At 40.7% G+C, this 18,370-nt stretch overlaps 1 protein-coding gene and 1 pseudogene across 1 annotated transcript; both read right to left on the minus strand.

Moving 5' to 3' along the window:
- The window catches only part of LOC141338509 (complement C3-like), a 46,486-nt pseudogene that overhangs the window by 5,920 nt on the left and 22,196 nt on the right, over nt 1-18,370 (minus strand).
- Nucleotides 6,704-13,500, minus strand: LOC141338895 (complement C3-like). The gene is made up of 14 exons (XM_073844510.1): nt 13,355-13,500; nt 13,055-13,081; nt 12,506-12,692; nt 12,240-12,402; nt 12,082-12,152; nt 11,889-11,980; nt 10,804-10,886; nt 10,636-10,723; nt 8,070-8,172; nt 7,862-7,976; nt 7,605-7,720; nt 7,290-7,433; nt 7,008-7,220; nt 6,704-6,928 (listed from the first exon to the last, which is right to left on the minus strand). Exons 1-14 carry the CDS (start codon nt 13,426-13,428, stop codon nt 6,704-6,706), a joined length of 1,701 nt encoding a protein of 566 aa, XP_073700611.1. The 5' UTR covers nt 13,429-13,500.

The raw sequence follows: 18,370 nt of genomic DNA on the forward strand, positions 1-18,370 counted from the left end.
AAGCTTGGGATGCCCTGAACAAGCGCTATGGACACCCTTTTGTAATCCAAAGAGCATTTAGGGCAAAGCTGAGTAACTGGCAAAAAATTGGACCCAGAGAGTCACTGAAGTTAAGAGAGTTTGGTGATTTTCTCATCTCCTGCAAAAATGCAATGCCTCATGTACAAGGTCTAGGAGTTTTGGATGATTGTGAAGAAAACCAGAAATTGCTGCAGAAGCTTCCTGATTGGATAACAACTCGTTGGAATAGGTATGTTACTAAAGTATTAGAAGAAGGGAAGCCATATCCAAGTTTCACTGAGTTTTCAGGCTTTGTTGCAGAGGAGGCACGTATTGCATGTAATCCTGTTTCCTCTCTACATGCTTTGAAACAGGCAGAGGAAAAACCTGGGAAAGAGCAGAAACGTCTCAAAGCCAGTGCTCTGGCACAAAATGTTAAACCCATTGCAAAGAGTGTGAGTGCGTGGGAAAAGGAGAAAGGCTCTCCTCCCAGCCCTTCGGTCACTCAGGATAAGAAACAAATAGAATGTGTCTGCTGTCAGCAAAATCACTTTATATACAAATGTGAAAAGTTTGCAGCAATGCCTCTTGAAGAAAAGAAAGAGTTCATCATCAACAACAAGATGTGTTTTGGTTGCCTCAGAGTTGGTCATATCTCCAAAAACTGTAAACAGAGAGCTATTTGTAACATCTGCAGACAGAGTCACCCCTCTCCACTTCATGAAGAACGATCTCAGGGAGGAAAGCCAGAACTTTACCTGATGAAAGAGCTTCCACTAGTTTGTGCAGTGTGGGAATGGACAACTGTACTCGCACCTCAATGATTGTGCCAGTATGGCTCTCTTGTGCGACAAAGGATAGCCCAGAAGCTCTAGTCTATGCATTACTGGATACACAGAGCAGTAATACATTTATTGATCAGGACATCTGTGACAAAATTCAAGCAAACACAGAACCTGTGAAATTAAAGCTGTCTACAATGACTAATAGAGCTTCAATTGAGAATTGTCACAGAGCAGCTGGACTACGAGTACGGGGTTACAGTTTGCAAGATTACATTGAGTTACCACCTGCATATACTCGAGAGTACATTCCCTTGGAACAAGATAGCATTCCTACTCGCAAGAAGGCTCAGAGATGGTCCCACTTAGTCAGTGTTGCTGAAAAGATGCCAGATCTATTAGATTGTCCTGTAGGACTACTAATTGGCTATGATTGTCCGAGAGCTTTAAAACCAACTCAAGTGATATCAGGGAAGAATCACGAACCATACGCAGTCAAAACAGACTTAGGCTGGAGTGTAGTGGGATCCATAACACCCAACAGTTGCTCTAAGAATGTATCAGGCTTCTGTCATCGCATTTCGTTAAAGGAACTCCCAGCTGTCACACCCGCATCAGTGATCAGAACATTGGAAGCAGACTTTCGAGATACAGATGGTAAGGACAAGGCAATATCCCAAGAGGACATTCAGTTTCTTCAACAACTAAATGAAAAAACACAACACAACAAAGAATGTTGAAATGCCTCTACCTTTTAGAGAACGTCCTCAATTAACGAACAATAAGCAACTAGCCATAGTTCGTTTGAAGCACTTGAAAAGGAAGTTTGAGAAAAATTCCAAGTACAGACAGGACTACGTAAGGTTTATGGACAGTGTTTTTAGAGATGGTGATGCCGAAAAAGCAGAAGCCACATCAAAAGAAGGCAATACATGGTACATTCCACACCATGGGGTGTACCATCCCAGGAAGCCTGAAAAAATAAGAGTGGTATTTGACTGCTCAGCCAAATTTGAAGGCACGTCTCTAAATAACCACTTACTCACTGGACCAGACTTAATGAATGCTCTGACTGGAGTGTTGTGTAGATTTCGTGAGCATCAGATTGCAGTTGTTTGCGATGTAGAGAAGATGTTCCACCGTTTTCACGTTAGTCCAGAGGATCGTGATTACTTGAGATTCCTATGGTGGGAAAATGGGGACACCGAAAAGGAACCAAAGAAATATCGCATGCGAGTGCATATTTTTGGAGCAGCATCCTCTCCAGGTTGCGCCAACTATGGCATGAAATATCTTGCCCACAAATATGGAAAGGACTATCCACTGGCAGCGAGCTTCATTCTAAAAATTTCTATGTGGATGACGGACTTGTCAGCATTGATTCCAATGAGAAGGCCAAGAAGTTGGTTAATGAAGCACAAGAGGTCTTGGCAAAAGGAAAACTGCGTTTACACAAGTTTGTGTCCAATAGCAGAGAAGTCTTGAGTGCAGTTCCAGAGAGTGAATGTGCCAGTCTGGTGAAGGATGTAGATCTGAACTACAATGAACTTCCAATGCAGAGTGTTCTGGGAGTAAAGTGGAACGTAGAAACTGATGCATTCTCATTCAAAGTTGACCTCACTGAAAGACCAGCCACTCGTCGAGGAATTCTATCTGTGGTCACGAGTGTATATGACCCATTAGGTTTTCTCGCTCCTTATATCTTGACTGGGAAAAGAGTGCTCCAAGAGATGTGCAAACGAGGAGTAGGATGGGATGAACCTCTTCCATCTGATTTGAAGCCAAAGTGGGACACATGGCTCCATGACTTGAAGAATCTCCAAAAGATTCAAATACCAAGATGCTTCATTCCTGAAAATATGGGCAAAATCCAGAAAATGGAGCTGCATCATTTTTCAGATGCCAGCAGTGAGGGTTACGGGCAATGTTCATATATCAGGATTGTTGCTGATGAAAAGGTGCACTGTGCGCTTGTTATGGGTAAGGCTAGAGTAACCCCTTTGAAGGTTTTCAGCATACCCCGCCTTGAACTGACAGCAGCTACAGTTTCTGCTGCAGTAAGTCATACTCTTAGAGAAGCGCTTGATTTGAAAGTAAATCAGGAATTCTTCTGGACTGATTCTCAAGTAGTGCTAGGGCATATCAAGAATGAGGCACGTCGCTTTCATGTCTTCGTAGCCAATCGGGTTCAAAAGATAAGAAACTCTACAGATCCAAAACAATGGTTGTATGTGGAAACCAGTCAGAATCCTGCAGACTGTGCATCTAGGGGTCTCAAGGTGGCAGATCTGATAGACTCAAGTTGGTTGGAGGGTCCTAAATTTTTATGGGAACGAGAGATCATCGCTGATGAAAAATCTCCAAAGCTTCTTGTAGGTGACCCTGAAGTAAAGGTCCTAAGAACAGATGCCTGTGTAAAGAACAGTTTTCTTGAAAGACTGTCAAGATTCTCACATTGGAATACAGCTCTTAATACCATCACTAGGATCAAAAGATTGGTGAGCAGAGACAGGTCAGTGTTTATCAGTGTAGAAGAGAGAGAAAAGGCAGCTTATGTGCTCATCAAGGCTGCACAAAGAGAAGCCTTCGAAGAAGAATTCAAATGTCTCAGTCAAAACCCGGCTAAGCTGCCAAAGAATAGCAAGTTATACCAACTTGATCCTATCATTCAGGATGAATTGCTCAGGGTTGGAGGACGGTTAAGAAAGTCTAATGCAGCATTTGAGTTGAAACATCCAATAATTCTTCCTAAGGAAGGTGTTGTCACACAACTAATACTTGACCATTGTCACAAGAAAACTCAACATCAAGGTCGAGGTCAAACACTGAATAAACTCTGAGCCAGTGGATACTGGATTTTGGGTGCAAGCAAGGTAGTGGCCAAGTACATCAACAATTGCGTTACTTGTAGAAAGTTGCGCAGACCAGCTGAAGAACAACGCATGGCTGATCTTCCAGCTGACAGAGTAGAACCTTCACCCCCATTCTCGTACTCAGGAATAGACTGTTTCGGTCCCTTCTATACGAAACAAGGTCGGAAGGAATTCAAGAGGTATGGTCTGTTGTTTACCTGCTTAAGCTCCAGAGCTGTACATACAGAAATGTTAGAGGACCTTACTACCGATGCATTTCTGAATGCTTTCAGATGTTTCATAGCAATCAGAGGAGCAGTGCGACAGATCAGATCGGACCAGGGAATGAATTTTGTGGGGGCAAAGAATGAGTTGGAGAAAGGTTTGAAGGATCTGGACCAAGAGAGGATCTCTACCTATCTTGCAAGTAACCAGTGTGACTTCCTTATGAATGTTCCTGAAGCAAGCCACATGGGAGGTGTGTGGGAACGCCAAATAAGGACAATTAGGAGTGTGCTGAATGCTGTTCTGGCACAAGCCAAAGGAAGACTGGATGACGCTTCATTAAGAACATTTTTCTATGAGGCAATGTCAGTTGTAAATAGTCGACCACTCACCACCAACACAATAAATGATCCAAAGAGTGTTGAGCCTTTGACGCCCAATCATCTGCTCACGATGAAGACCTCAGTACCTCTTCCTCCTCCTGGTAGATTTGTCCGTGAAGATCTGTACGCTAGGAAAAGATGGAGGAGAGTGCAGTATTTGTCAGAACAATTTTGGAGCAGATGGCGCAAAGAATACTTGGTCAACGTAAGCCTCAGACAACAGTGGCACACGCCCAGAAGAAATGTTCATGTTGGAGATGTAGTAATTGTCAAGGAGGACAATATTCCCAGGAATGAATGGAAACTTGCTAGAGTCATTGAGACAAGTGCAGATGATGATGGTTTAGTCCGAAAGGATAAACTCCAAATGGGTCAAAGTAATTTGGGAAAGAAAGGTGAACGCTTGACACAAATGTCTTTCCTCGAGCGTCCAGTTCAGAAATTGGTGATAATAGTTGAGAACAATTCCTAAACAAAGATGGAATAATGTAAAATAGATGACTTAACATCTAAGAGAATTAGTCAAGCAAAACGTCAAGTTAAGTTGAATTTAAATAATTCTTGTCACAAAAGTATTAAAAGGTATTTGTAGTGACAGCTTATAGGAAAATTACCAGATTTACTTAATTCTGATCAGAACACAAATCTTTGTAATTTTGGTGGCAGTGTAGCTGTCGCAGAAAAGGTTGTATTTGCTTTTAAGTATTTCAGTAATATATTGTGTGTTAAAGTATTTAGTTCACAAATTTGGTATTATTTATCAATGTTCATTTGGAAATTGTACTATAAACCTGTGTAATAGTGACACCTACAGGAGAAATACGTTCACAATTGGTTGAATTTGTCACATGATCTAGCTAGCCATTTTAGAATCAGATCCACAAAGAAATGCACGCATGCTGAGAGCTATCCGAGTGTTTGTTAATAGGAATGCCTATATAAATATCTTCTAATGACTCCTGTATTTCTGATTGGAAAGCGCACACGGTATGTGATTTATTCTTTAGACTTCATCTGTTAATTTGCAATAATGTACTTTGTTTATTAATATTGGTTCAGTAGGAAACAACTGGTTGAACCATGGTAAAAACAGAAACACTATGTATCTGAATGTTATTTTATTTGTTTCAGTTTTTCACAGTGTCATGACGTTATGTGAAGAGAATACGAGCCAGATGGCGATGGCTATGGCTATAATGCTTATGAAGATATTAAACGTTAAGACATCAGTTGAAGCGTCATTCTTATAATCAGAAGAAAACAGAAAAAATAATCGCTTAACTTCTTGCAGTTACTGTCTGTATAAATCTTCTCGTAAATAAACTACCGGTGCTTTTTATGAGTTCTCAATGTCTCGTTTTAAATGGCAGGGCCCTTGGAAGTCTACCAATGAAGTGTGGAGCTACTTTGTGCCTTGTAAATGGCATAAAACAGTGATTTATTTACATGGCTACTTCGATGCCCCATTGACTCTCATTGACAACCTGTTGTGAGCATCGGCTAACTGACCCCAGATTTCGGACAGCAGTGGACAAGACGAGATGAGATATGCAAGGTACGTTCATACTCGGTATCATGATTCATTACACTTTAGGTCAATATCACACCGGACTTCTCCTTTAACTTACACTGTTGAACAACCAGTGATGCATATTCTTATGAAACCCTGTTAAAAAATTAAAAATTCTTAAATCAAGAAGGATTTTCTAGATGAGTAAAAATAATTGTCTTGCTTTCAAAAAAAAAAAAAAAAAAAAAAACAAAGGCAAAATTAAGTGCATTTTTGTTTTCTGTTTGAAATAAGATTTTTTTTTTTTTTTTTTTTTTTGCTTACCCCGTTGGCAGATTATTTTTCTTGTTCTAAGCAAAAACTCACTTAATTTTGAGTTTTTTTCTGAAGATAATAAAATATTTTTTTACTTGTCTAGAAAATCCTTCTTGATTTAAGAATTCTTAGATATTTTGGCTGGAAACAAGACAAAAAAATTAAGCTAGAAAAGCATTTTTTTTTTTTTTTGTAGTGTAACCAGCAAAGGGGCAGCATAAACCAGCCAAGGGGCAGCATAAACCAGCCAAGGACCAGCATAAAGCAGCAGAGGGCCAGCATAAACCAGCAAAGGACCAGCATAAACCAGCAAAGGGCCAGCATAAACCAGCAAAGGGCCAGCATAAACCAGCAAAGGGCCAGCATAAACCAGCAAAGGGCCAGCATAAACCAGCAAAGGACCAGCATAAAGCAGCAGAGGGCCAGCATATACCAGCAAAGGACCAGCTAAGGACCAGCATAAACCAGCAAAGGACCAGCTAAAACCAGCATCCCAGCACTTAAACATACTTAACCAGCACATGCTCTTTTGTTCAACAGGGGACACAATGAGAATAATGATAGTTTGACGAAAATAATTAAATAAATAACATGAAAACAAATGAATGGACCCCATACCATGAAGTGTTTAAATTGTTAATTGGTCATGAACAAACTCACCGAACCTACACAGCGGTCCTCCACATCCACAAACACAGAATCTGCCACTACTTCTGCTATGTTTTTCCATGGCAAAATGTAGTAGGCCACAAAGCGAAATGCAGGCAGCATTTCTTTGGTAACCAGCAGAGGAATGTTTATGATGTCCAGGTCTCTGACGTCCATCCTTGCAGCGTGGATTATGTTTCCTTTATTTAGCACCTACACAAACCATCATGAGTGTAATTAATACTAGATTCCATTAATTCTTATGTCAAAACATCTCCAGTGTCAAACTTACAGCATATGTCAGATGCTCCACAAATCTTTTGTGTTCTGGTGGGTTACATTTGATGTGAGCTTGGATGTTGAGTGTGTCACCCACCACCACTCGACTGCTGCCCACCGAGATGTGCAGGTAATTCCCATTGTTGTTAAAAGAGGCATAAGGCTCCACACGCATCTCTTGAATGGCCTGCTGTTCTGGTTTTAGTGAAGGGTCTGCTGTCTCTACCTATATAAGAATACATTTATTCAGCTGAGTTTTGTATTGTTTTTATATGTGTTTCTTTGAGTGACTTACTTTCAGTATCCCTGAGCTGGACATCGCAGGCATGTTGAGGTAGACTTTGAAGGTGCCGCTGTGCTCGGTCATTGGTTTTTCAAGAAAGCTGATTTTAACAGGAATGTTTCGGGCTGGAGATCCGTCGTGGTCACTCACAGTAACCTAAATAGCAAAACATATTAGCTAGAAGAGTAACGCTAACATCAACACTATTCACTTTTATTTTATGAAAAAGAGAAGCTAGGTTTTTTCTGCATTTTAAGTCAAAAACGTGTTGAAGAGTGAACTTAATCTCTGCACGCAGTAACTATCTAGGCAGAAACAAAAAATTACCGTCATGCCTAATGGCAGGCCAGGTTTAAAATACTTCGGTGTGTCCCTGATGGAGAGCATGTAAGGTGACTTCACTATTTTAATGCCGGATTTCTCTGCCTCCACAAGATCGCTGCCTGGGGAGAAGAAGGGAAGCTTTTTCAAAACAAACATTTCCGTAATGTTGCTAAAGAGTTTGAATTGCTTGCCAAGGGGTTGCTATGCAGTTGCTATTGGATCGTGAGTGGTTTTTAGTCGTTTTTGAAAGATTTTCCCACCTGAGCTGGTCATTACTGATGCTTTGATGTACACAGAAGAACCCAGGAGGCTGTTTGTGTCAGGATAGGCCTTCTTTATCTCCTCCATGGTCAAACTAACACTTCCTTCATTCAGCTGCAAATAAGGACAAGGAGTAATAAGAGTCTTGTACTGTAAAGCTGATTTCAGCTACTTAAACTGAAGTTTTTTTCTTGTTTAACCACTTACATCAGTTAGTTGCTTCATAGATGTGAGTCTTTTCTTTTCACCATTAATCTCAATACCAAACAGAAGATATGCAACACCTTTCACTGGTTCGCCATAAAGATACCTGGAAGAAATGCATACAGTGACCTCAAAATATTGGTCAATTTGTGTTAACACAAGTGTAAGTCAATATGGTCACATTCAAAAAGCTGCCTTTAATTGATCAATCAGCATCATTAGTCCTGAATATCACATGATTTTTCAGCAGTCATTCTAATATGATGATTTGATGCTCAAAAAAATTTATTATTATCAATGTTGAAAGCATCATCTCTTTCATAGGTTCACTCAACGCTGCGTAGCTATGATGCAATGGGAACACCCCATTAGGTTAGTCGACTGTCTGAAGTCTCAAATCACGTCAGTTCTTTGGCTGATGGCGCGGGTGTAATATCCACTTCTCACATTTCTTTATGCATGAAGAAAGCTCACATTTTTCAGTGATCTGCATCACAAAATCTATAGATCCTGGAAAGAGTCTTTCTCTGCTTGAGTTACAAACGCGGTGACCACTGAATTCACCAACCCAGTGGGTTCTGTGGAGCAGGGCTATGCCGCTTTTCCGAGTGATCGAGCACACGCTGACCACTCACCTCTCGACTTTATTCTATTCAACGCTCACCATCTCGCAGTTAGGATTGTTCAAGCGAGGCAGTTAGTTCGGTAGTGGACAAATTCCATGCCACCAAGTCTGTTGCCATTATGTGGTTAATGCCCAGGAGAACCCACAAGTTATCCAACCCTGCCTCAATGCCTGCCAGCAAGAGTCACAACTCCCACCTCTTACGGTTTGGGGAGCTTGTGGTCGACCTTTGACCTGTCAGTACCCATGTAAATGGATTGGACTGAAGCACTCAGATAAACCCATGGCTTTGGCTTCATTGGGACATTCCTGACTTCTGTATTAGGAGTGCTTTCCCCATTTCGCGAGGGTGGGACAGACTATCTATATGTCTCACCCAGAATACTCCCAAAACATAGATCTGCTACATCAGCCGCTTAGTGCACTTAGGTGTGCAGTAATTGGTCAGCCTCGCTCTCTCTCTTTGTTGGAGGATAGAGACGATTAGGCTTTCTTCCCTCAAAACCTGTTTTTCATTACGACTGCTGCGTACACAGTTATTTTCACTCAGATCTGCATGGGGGATTGGTTCATTACTGTAGACCTGAGGGATGCCTACTTTCATATTCAGGTTGTTCAGTGGCACAGGGAGTTCCTCAGGCTCAACTTTGGGGGAAAGGCATACCAGTACAGGGTTTTTTCCTTCAGTCTGGCTTTGGCTCTATGGACATTCACAAGTGCATGGATGCTGCTCTGGCCCTGTTAAGGCTCCAGGGAATCCGTGTGTTCCTGGACGACTGGCTTATCTTGGCCCATTCCAAGGAGTTGGCATGTCATCTCAGAGATGACAGATATCTGGTCTTCCTGTGAAGGTTCAGGAAACCTTTGATTATGCTAGGACTCCTACTACTAGGAGGCTTTTCTTCCAAGTGGAAAGTGTTTAAGTCATGGTATTTGGCTCATGCAGTGGTCCCAGGGCAGCTTCCCGATTGGCTCAGTGATCGAGTTTCTGCAAGAGAAGTTTGTAGCTGGAGTGGCTAGTGCCACTTGAGATTTTACGTTGCAGCTATTGGGCTTGCAGGGATGCAGATGAAGTCCCCCTAGGTAGACATTGCTATTAATTTATATGTGGTGTTAGACATTTGAGGCCATTGCATCCTGTCAGTTTACCTTTCTGAAACGTGTCTATCATTCTGGAAGGCTTATTGTAGTTGCCATTTAGAACTGTGGAGTCAGCTCCTGAATGGATTCTTACTCTTAAGGATATGCTCATATTGGGGTTAGACTCTCACTGTTAAACAGTCATGCGTGGAGTTGGTTGCTAGCCTTGTTAAGGTATTCCTACGGCCCAGACCTGGTTATGTTCCCAAGGTCTTGTCCACATTATTTCTCTCCCAGATGGTCGTGCTTCCCTCCTTCTTTCCTCCTCCTTTTGCTTCTATTGAGGACAAGAGGCTTTGCCTGCTCTTCCCTGTTAGACCTTTAAAACTCTATGTGGACCAATTTAGCCAATGCCACTTGTCCTCCCAATTGTTGGTGTGTTAGCGTGCTGGCCACAAAAGTGTCGCTGTATCAAAACATAGGATTTCTCATTGGGTAAGGATACTATCTCACTTGCATATGAGGGGCAAGGTCTCTCTTCACTGCTAGACATTTAAGCTCATTCTACCAGGAGTGTTGCTTCCTCATAAGCTCTTTTCAGAGGAGTTCTCCTACAGGATATCTCTGTGGCAGCAGGAAGGTCTCTCCTCACTGTAATACCCGCAGTTGCTAGTATTACAGTGGGTGATGTAGTGGTGTCGAGGTGATGCCCACACATCAATGAATCAATGAATTGGTGTGATTCCATACAGGCTTTAGACAATTGACATACCTAAAGCGGCGTTCCCATTGCATCATAGAAATGTGTGTCATTCCCCATTTAGAGATACTTTGAGATCATTAAGAACAGTTTGATTCACACACCTGGCTGTTACTTCTACCTCCAACTTTTCTGCATCTAGTCTGAGGTGTGATGTCTTTGGAGTCAAAGTGACATTAAATGCCGGGAGCACTTGGGAGAAAGAAAAAATGCTGTTAACCCATCAACAAAGAAAAATCTAGTAGATTCTGAAGATAATACAAAGGACTTACCGTATTTCTTGACTTCAAACTCTCTACTGAAAATGTTTTCTTTTGCTTGATCAAACTTTGCAACAACTTTCCACTTGCCCTCTCTAGAGAATCAAAAATATTCTTAGTAAGCCACCATGTATCTAAAGTATCAAGTAAATCAGTATCAATATTTTTGTCAAATCAAATCAAATCAAAGCTGGCCTGAGAAATTCCTTCTTCTTTTCTGAGAAAAAAAGTTGGACTGTATCTTGTCCTAGAGTTTTCTAGCTACATCAAATTCGGGTTGCACCTTTCCAACTGATCTTTTCCAGCTGATAGGACTTACGGTTTTGGTTAAACAGATGATAAATTCTACGAAAAGTCAGATGGACTTTAAACACAATTTGGAAAATAAAATACTGATACGATGACCATAGCTACTGGAAGAGCTTACAGGTGGTGATGGATATAAGTATGTGGCATTGATTTTCACCACAAGGAGTCTAAACACCATTATATATTAAGTAATACCCACACTGAGAAACTGCTTCAGTGGCTGCAGCATCATGACAAGCACTGGCATAGTTATATCCTGCCAGGATGTCATCTAGCGTTTCTAGTCTCTGCCATTTGTAAGCTCTTTCAGTAGCTGTGGTCTACTAAAAGCCTCAAAGCCATCAGGGCTTTGGAGAAAGGAAGTGGAGAAAGCAAAGACGTAGGTCTTCAGGAAGTCTGATTTGTCCACAGGCATCTTCCTATTCTTCTCTCCTCTTCTTATCGTTAGGAAAGCAGTGAATACTTACATCACTTCTCTTGTTGCCCTACGACTCAAAATTATAACCAACAAGCCACATAATGTGGCATCTTATCAGTATTTTATTTTCCGAGTTTTGTTGTAGTAAATATAGTAACAGGTAGTGCCAGTAGATCACCAAATGCAACCATTTAATGTAATCGAAATAATGGCTAAACCATGCTAGCAATGTCTATCCAATCTATCTAAACTTTCAAACTTCAAGCTTTAACTACTGCTTTAAACTGTTAGTCTAGGCTCCTCTCAAGCCAACTTCAAGATTTGCTCACAAACTTTACTTTACTATAATATATCTGTTCTGTGTGCGTACTTCGCTATAGTTGAGAGAGGGTAGGTGTTAGACAGTATCCCATCGATTGCTTTAACTCTGGAAAGTCCATGTACTGCAATACCGTCGGGATTCTGAAACGAACCAATTGTGCCGTAAAGCATTGTCCTAGAAAAGTACAATATTTCCTTGCAAATACTGTAATGACATTTATGTCAATGCCAGTGACATTTACCTGAATCTCAAGAGAAATTGTCCTCTCAGCAGCACGGAATTCAGTGTCAGACACAAAAGCCCTGTAGCGCACTGAAAAATTACAGTGATCGGGGGAAAAAAAACAATGGTCATTATAAATGAACACTATGGCAAGTGCTCATGTATGTGAGAGCTGACCTGTGTCTCCAGGGTTGTAAACCGGTTTGTCAGTCTGAATGAAGGTGTATCCAGAGCGGAATGACACCGGTAATATTCTTTCTGCACGATGAAAACTGCTAAACTGAGCAACTAGCTTCACATATTTTTTCTTTCCATCAGGTTGCAGCACATTTGGATCGATCTAAATAAAAAGACAACATTTCATTATGATTATGGTCATTAAAATAATGAAACCAATCAAGTTTACTCTGAACTGGAACAGATACATTCATAGATAAATTCACCTCGATGGTTGTAAGTGCGCTGTATTTGTTGTCTGAATTGAGGGTAACGGAGCCGGTCATTAAGGCCGATTGAGAGATGGGGTAATCGTAGATCGTGATAGAGACATCTGATTGCATATTGTTACTCTCCAGCAAGATGTTCTGTTTTGTTCCAGGTCTTATCTTTGCTGGAGCTAAAATAAAAAAACTAAACCAGAACAAACATATTCAATAACACACAGCATATGTTCACTTCATATGTGCACTTCCATATTATGGTCATCAGATGGTTTGTGACCTCAAGAAGAAAAAAAAAAGTTATACTCAATACCATTACTACTAAATCAAACAAATAAAAAAACTTATTGAAAACTATGTTTAAAAACAGTATATGAAATGATTAATAATGTAGCCTAAACACTCTCATACCTGAAGGGATAATATTTAACATATTTTGAGTCATCAAATAAATGAACATTGACTCTTGTGGAAATTCCCAGTTGTGTACATTGATTAGGAATCTGTGTGTTAACTTTAGGGTCATAGGACAGAGTTAAGTTGTGTACTTACGTTGGAAACTGCTTGATGACCGGCCCACTGTAAACACAGATAACACACTCAGTTACAGACAAATCCAATTTGAACCATTACTGGATTTTAAACACAACAGAAATATATAGTTACAATTTTATATCTATTTCCATAAACTTTTTACAAGATATACTGTACATATGCTAATCATATATTAGGTCCTCAAACTGTCTGTTTGCTGCTCAGTTATGACAAGATAAACACATTATTGGTCAATATCAAGAAGAAAATCACAATTTTTGTACATTATCAAAGTTATTAGTAAAAAATTAAACGCACTGTCTTTGAGAGGAAGTCCGGCCATCGGAGACATGACAGAGCAATGCAGTCCATAACAGCAGTGGAAAAAGCATCGTCCTGCTTGACTGAATTCTCACAGTATGTCAGAGACAACAACAGGACAGCTGAAAAAACCCAAATATCCCTCCCGCTAACCCACAACTCCGTCAACTTTGAGAAACTGTTGCGTAATGTTTGCTTTATTCTAAGCACAAACAAATGCCAGTTTTTGAGAAATTCAGGCAAACAGCATTAGAAACATCTCTTACTTAAATTATTGTCAACAAAATGCTATTCAAAGTAGACTTTTATGTTTTCCCAAGAACATTTAAATGGAAAAACTGTCGTGTTGAAAGGGTTTCTGTACTGTTTGCAATGTTGCATCAGCTTGGCCGCAAAGGGCGCTATAAACTTTAGTCAGGTAGGTGCCGTATTGAACTTAACATGGATGAAAATGAGGCTGTAAGGGATAGACTACAGTCTTAACAATGGCACGCACTGTATAAAATCACTTAAACTGTTTTGCGAGTTTATGATATTTTGTCAGCTTAACAATCATTTTGTTAACATCAGTACAATCGAATGCTCTGTACTTCTATCCTGTGTAGCCTCATTTATTTAATTCCTATAAGAACTTTAAATATGGCGCTATTTTTAAAAAGGTGTATCATAGATATTACCAGTGTTTACATCACACCATTTTCAACTTAAATCTGAAAACTTTTTATGTGTTTTGGCTGTGAATTTACATGACAATGAGCTGGTGTGGCACAGACGTTTGAAAACGTAAATTCTTACCGTTATTCTCTTTGTGTGAACTACAAAAACACGAATTTGTGCACAAATACAAATGTTTCTTTACAAAGTGACTTTACAAAAATCAGCAACCACTGGTCTGCATGGCCTCAGAAGGAGTCAGAAGGGGTTATGTTTAACATAGAATGTTCAAAAAAGCGCAGACTAAGGCCCCCGATCACACTGAACACGTCTTTTAGTTCTAAAAACGGTATGTTGCTAGGCAACGACCAAAACAGCTGTCCTGTCAGTCAAATCAAAGGATTATAGCGCGAGCGCTCTAAAACCTTTGTTTGTTTCTGTTAAGCAAACTGTTATATTAGCAGAAACCCTAAAAAATACAGCTCCGGGTTATCCACGACAGACACCAAAAGTTTCTACTCCATTTCTTGCAGTCTCCGGACTTTTCAAGCAACGGTAAACTTTCGTCACCACAACAGAAGGCTCGCCTCTCCATTCATTCGATTGGACAATGGAAAAAAACGCGAATGACATTGGGCGTTTTTCCGCTCAGAGCTGCTTTTTTTTTTCAACTTCAGCCGCTCAGAGGACTCCTGCAAAAACGCGAGGCGCAGCAGGTGGCGAAAACGCGAAGCGCCCGGGTCACATAAGCAGCGCGCAGAATGCTCACAGCCAACAGAAAACCTTTCAAAAAAGGCGCCTCTCAATGCAAAAACAAAGATCAAATACCATGTATCTATGATTAGAAAATCTATACTTACCCAAAAAGTGCTTAAAGTAGTAGAACTAACAATCATATGACAAACCAAACACCAGATCAGTACAAACAAATAACAATGAAGAGACCTTAAGTGACACTGATTTTTACTTAGCTACAAGGTGTAACTGTACATGTATCTTTCTCTCTTTGTACATTGTATCTCTTCTCTTCAGGGAGTCTCTCTTGGTTGTTGTTACCAGTGAGATCCTGACTGTGATTAAACTTTTTTCCTGCAAAAAGCTGAAGAAAAGTACTAAAGATTCTAATCTCAGAGGACCACAGCAGAGACATTGATTGTGTAGGGAGACTATAGACCCACATTTAGGGTAAGGCTGTAATACTCTGAGTCTGTATCAATGATCCTGTGACAGTGAAGGGATGGAGCAATGGAGCAGGCAGAACTAAGGAGGCGATGATGGGGGAAGAAGCCAGGAATGTGATGAGAAGGACGGTGAGCCAGAACAGGAGGAGAAAGCTGGTGGACCACCAGAGCCCAGCCAAGACGATGGCCCAGGGTGGAGTCGCAGGTGGGAAAAACCATGGAGGAAACTCCAATGGAGAATGCCAAGTTGTTATCCACCAGTACCAATTCCATAAAAGTGGTGAGGCTCCCTCGAGGACCTTCCCTGGACAACTGTGCCTTTGTAGCGGTGTTAAGTCCCATGTGATAAGGCAGTCATCCAGGAAATAAGGGTGGTAGGTGAGGTCCAAGAAGTTTTGTGTATGGTCCTCAAGTGAACGTTCCCCCTGCTTCAGCAGGAGAAGAAAAGATGAATTGTCTATAGTACAAAGACACAAAAAACGAATTCAACAAAAAATGTGTATAATAATAATAATTGCGTGTATAATAATACAGGCAGGCAAGAAGACCAAGAACAGTTTAATATCACATGACACATTCACACATCCACAAACTGACACGATCAGACCACCAACAGAGACCAATCAAATCATGACACATGAAGAGAAAATTAGGTCACAGAAGACACAGACACAACAAAACCGGGAAAGATGTATTCATTTGTTTAGTTGTTTATTTGCATAAACTCATTGTCATGTACTAATTCATTCCCTCGATTTCTTAATTCATGGCAATTAGAAATAATTTTTGTCCGCATTACATAAATTAGATAACATTCTGTTACACATAAGCTTTAAATGACTTGTCAATTCACATATTTTTGGTAGCTGTGTTTTTTTATGCACGTATTTAATGGCTTCTTCTCTGCGATTTATTCCCACAGCCAGGTAATGGGCGCCAATGAGGAGCGTGATTCTGGCCAGGTTCTGCTCCACACACCCACCAGGCATCTGGATCAACGCTGCCAAGGAGTCCTGCTTAATGGAGTTATCTATGCTGTCTGCCAGCAAATGACCTAAAGAAATGACAATCAATTATCAACCAACACGACAATCAAATATTTATAATGCATAATCCAATTGAGAGTTAATGCTCAATTACTATAAAATAATGAATATGGCTTTATAAAATATCAAACCTTTGACATTGACAAATGTCTCTGGCAGAGAATTGGGCACGGCGGCGTCCAACTGCATCTTCTCCACTTCTATCAGCTGTCTACCGGCTGAAATGAAGGAAATGTTTATTCAACTCTGGCTCAGAGTGCCATTTCATCAGAATTTTTCTCATCCAGCAACAGAGATATTTCTTAGCTGGACTCCAGAGCAAGAAGCCCCTGCAGCAATCTAGTGCCTTTAAAAGACCAAATCCAAGTTAAGTTCCAAAGCAAATTTCAGCTTGTTGTTTTAAATGTTGCACCGTGAATGCAGAGTGTAGGGTCCTTTGCATGAAGCAGATGGGCAAAGTGACTGTATTGCTTGCTTGGGCAGAGCCCAGTGAGGTAGTGCTCAATGAGATGGAATGCTCTCACTGTGAGAGCATGAGTTTTGCCCTGCTTCACTCGTGGATCACCTTTTTTTCCACAAAGGCGGTCCTCCCCAGTCTATTCTCCCATTTACTTACTCCCAAGAGCAACAGAGGAAGAAACAGCGAAGCAGCAGGGTTTCCACCAGGCTTGAGTGAAGGGCCCGCATGTTTCGCTTTCTCCAAACCACCTCGATTTGCGGTATGTTTAACATGCGAGAACCAGCTCCCCTCCTTGGAAAGCTTAGTCACTTTTGGCAGATTTTGAAGAGGCTGTTCAGGACCTAGGCTTAGAGTGGTATGCCCCAGAAGAGCTCCATCCTGACCTGTTAGATGAGTGGTACCTAAAAAAAACTATCACCAAAGACCCACAACAAGCTGACCAGGACATGGCGCTCCCCTATTAAGCTTGTATTATCTCCCCATCTTCTGCTGCTCTCTCTTGACAGCGCTGAAGAAAAAGGATACAGCAAGCTCCCCCCTTTGGAGGAGGCGGTTACCACACATCTGTGCCCTCCATAATTTTTTGGGGTAAAAGTCCACACAACGCACCCATCTAAGGCCTGCAGGATCTCTTCATACGATCACGGTTGTTTCAGGCCAAGGTCCTCCGCAGCATCAATAAGTCTGGACCAAATCTAGAGACCTTTTAAGAGCTTCGCACAGCAACTGTTCTGGCTTTGTGGACTAAAAAGGCCACTGTACAGGCAATCGTAAAGACCATAGCCAACTTTGGCTTAACTTGACAGAAATCAGAGATGCTGACAGAGATTCCTTCCTCAATTCCCCAGTCACACCAAAGGACATTTGAGTGGAAACACTTTGATGCCAGGGTTGGTTAGATGCCATATTGAATTTAACAGACAAAAATGAGGCAATATATGGGATAGACTACAGTCTTAACAATAGCACACACAGTCAGTTTTAAGATAATCTTCGTGAACATGCTATTTAGAGTCTAAAGAGGCATTTTACATGACACCATTTTTAACTAAAATCTGAAAACTTTTATGAAAATGACTGTTCTTACTGTTATCGACTTTGTGAACTGCAAAAACACAAATTCGAGCACAGACATCATCCAACCACTAGCCTGGCATGCATGATAAAGCGTATTTAGTAATTTGTGCACACTCTTAAAAATAAAGGTGCTTCACGATGCCGTAGAAGAACCTTTTGTCTAAATGGTTCCGTAAAGTACCTTTAACATCTGATGAAACTTTCTGTTTCACAAAAGGTTTGTTGTGGCAAATAAGGTTCTTCAGATTATAAAAAGAAAAGCAAGAAATGTTTTTTTTAAGAACCTTTGACTGGATGGTTCTTTGTGGAACCAAAAATGGTTCTTCTATGGCATTGCTTGAAGAAACTTTTGAAGCACCTTTATTTTTAAGAGTGCAGGTCCATTTGAACAGGGATTGTTTTGACAATTGTGATGGCAATCTTTTATACTGTATAATGGCTTCAAAAGGAGTCATAAGAGTTCAAAGTAGGACCATGTATCTATGATTAGAGAATCTATCTACTTAAAACAGTAGTCTTATGACAAACCAATTAGCAAATCAATTCAACCAATTACAATGAAGAAGACTTGAGTGACACTGATTTTTACTCAACT

The sequence above is a fragment of the Garra rufa genome, chromosome 7 (genome assembly GCF_049309525.1).
Source record: "Garra rufa chromosome 7, GarRuf1.0, whole genome shotgun sequence".
In the NCBI taxonomy this organism is placed as follows: domain Eukaryota; kingdom Metazoa; phylum Chordata; class Actinopteri; order Cypriniformes; family Cyprinidae; genus Garra; species Garra rufa.

Coding starts and splice junctions, on each gene's coding strand:
- LOC141338895 (XM_073844510.1), bottom strand. CDS start 13,428: ATGCTTTTTCCACTGCTGTTATGGACTGCATTGCTCTGTCATGTCTCC. Junction 12,153..12,239: donor TTACAACCCTGGAGACACAG/GTCAGCTCTCAC, acceptor GTAATTTTTCAG/TGCGCTACAGGGCTTTTGTG. Junction 7,221..7,289: donor CCAGCTCAGGGATACTGAAA/GTAAGTCACTCA, acceptor ATTCTTATATAG/GTAGAGACAGCAGACCCTTC.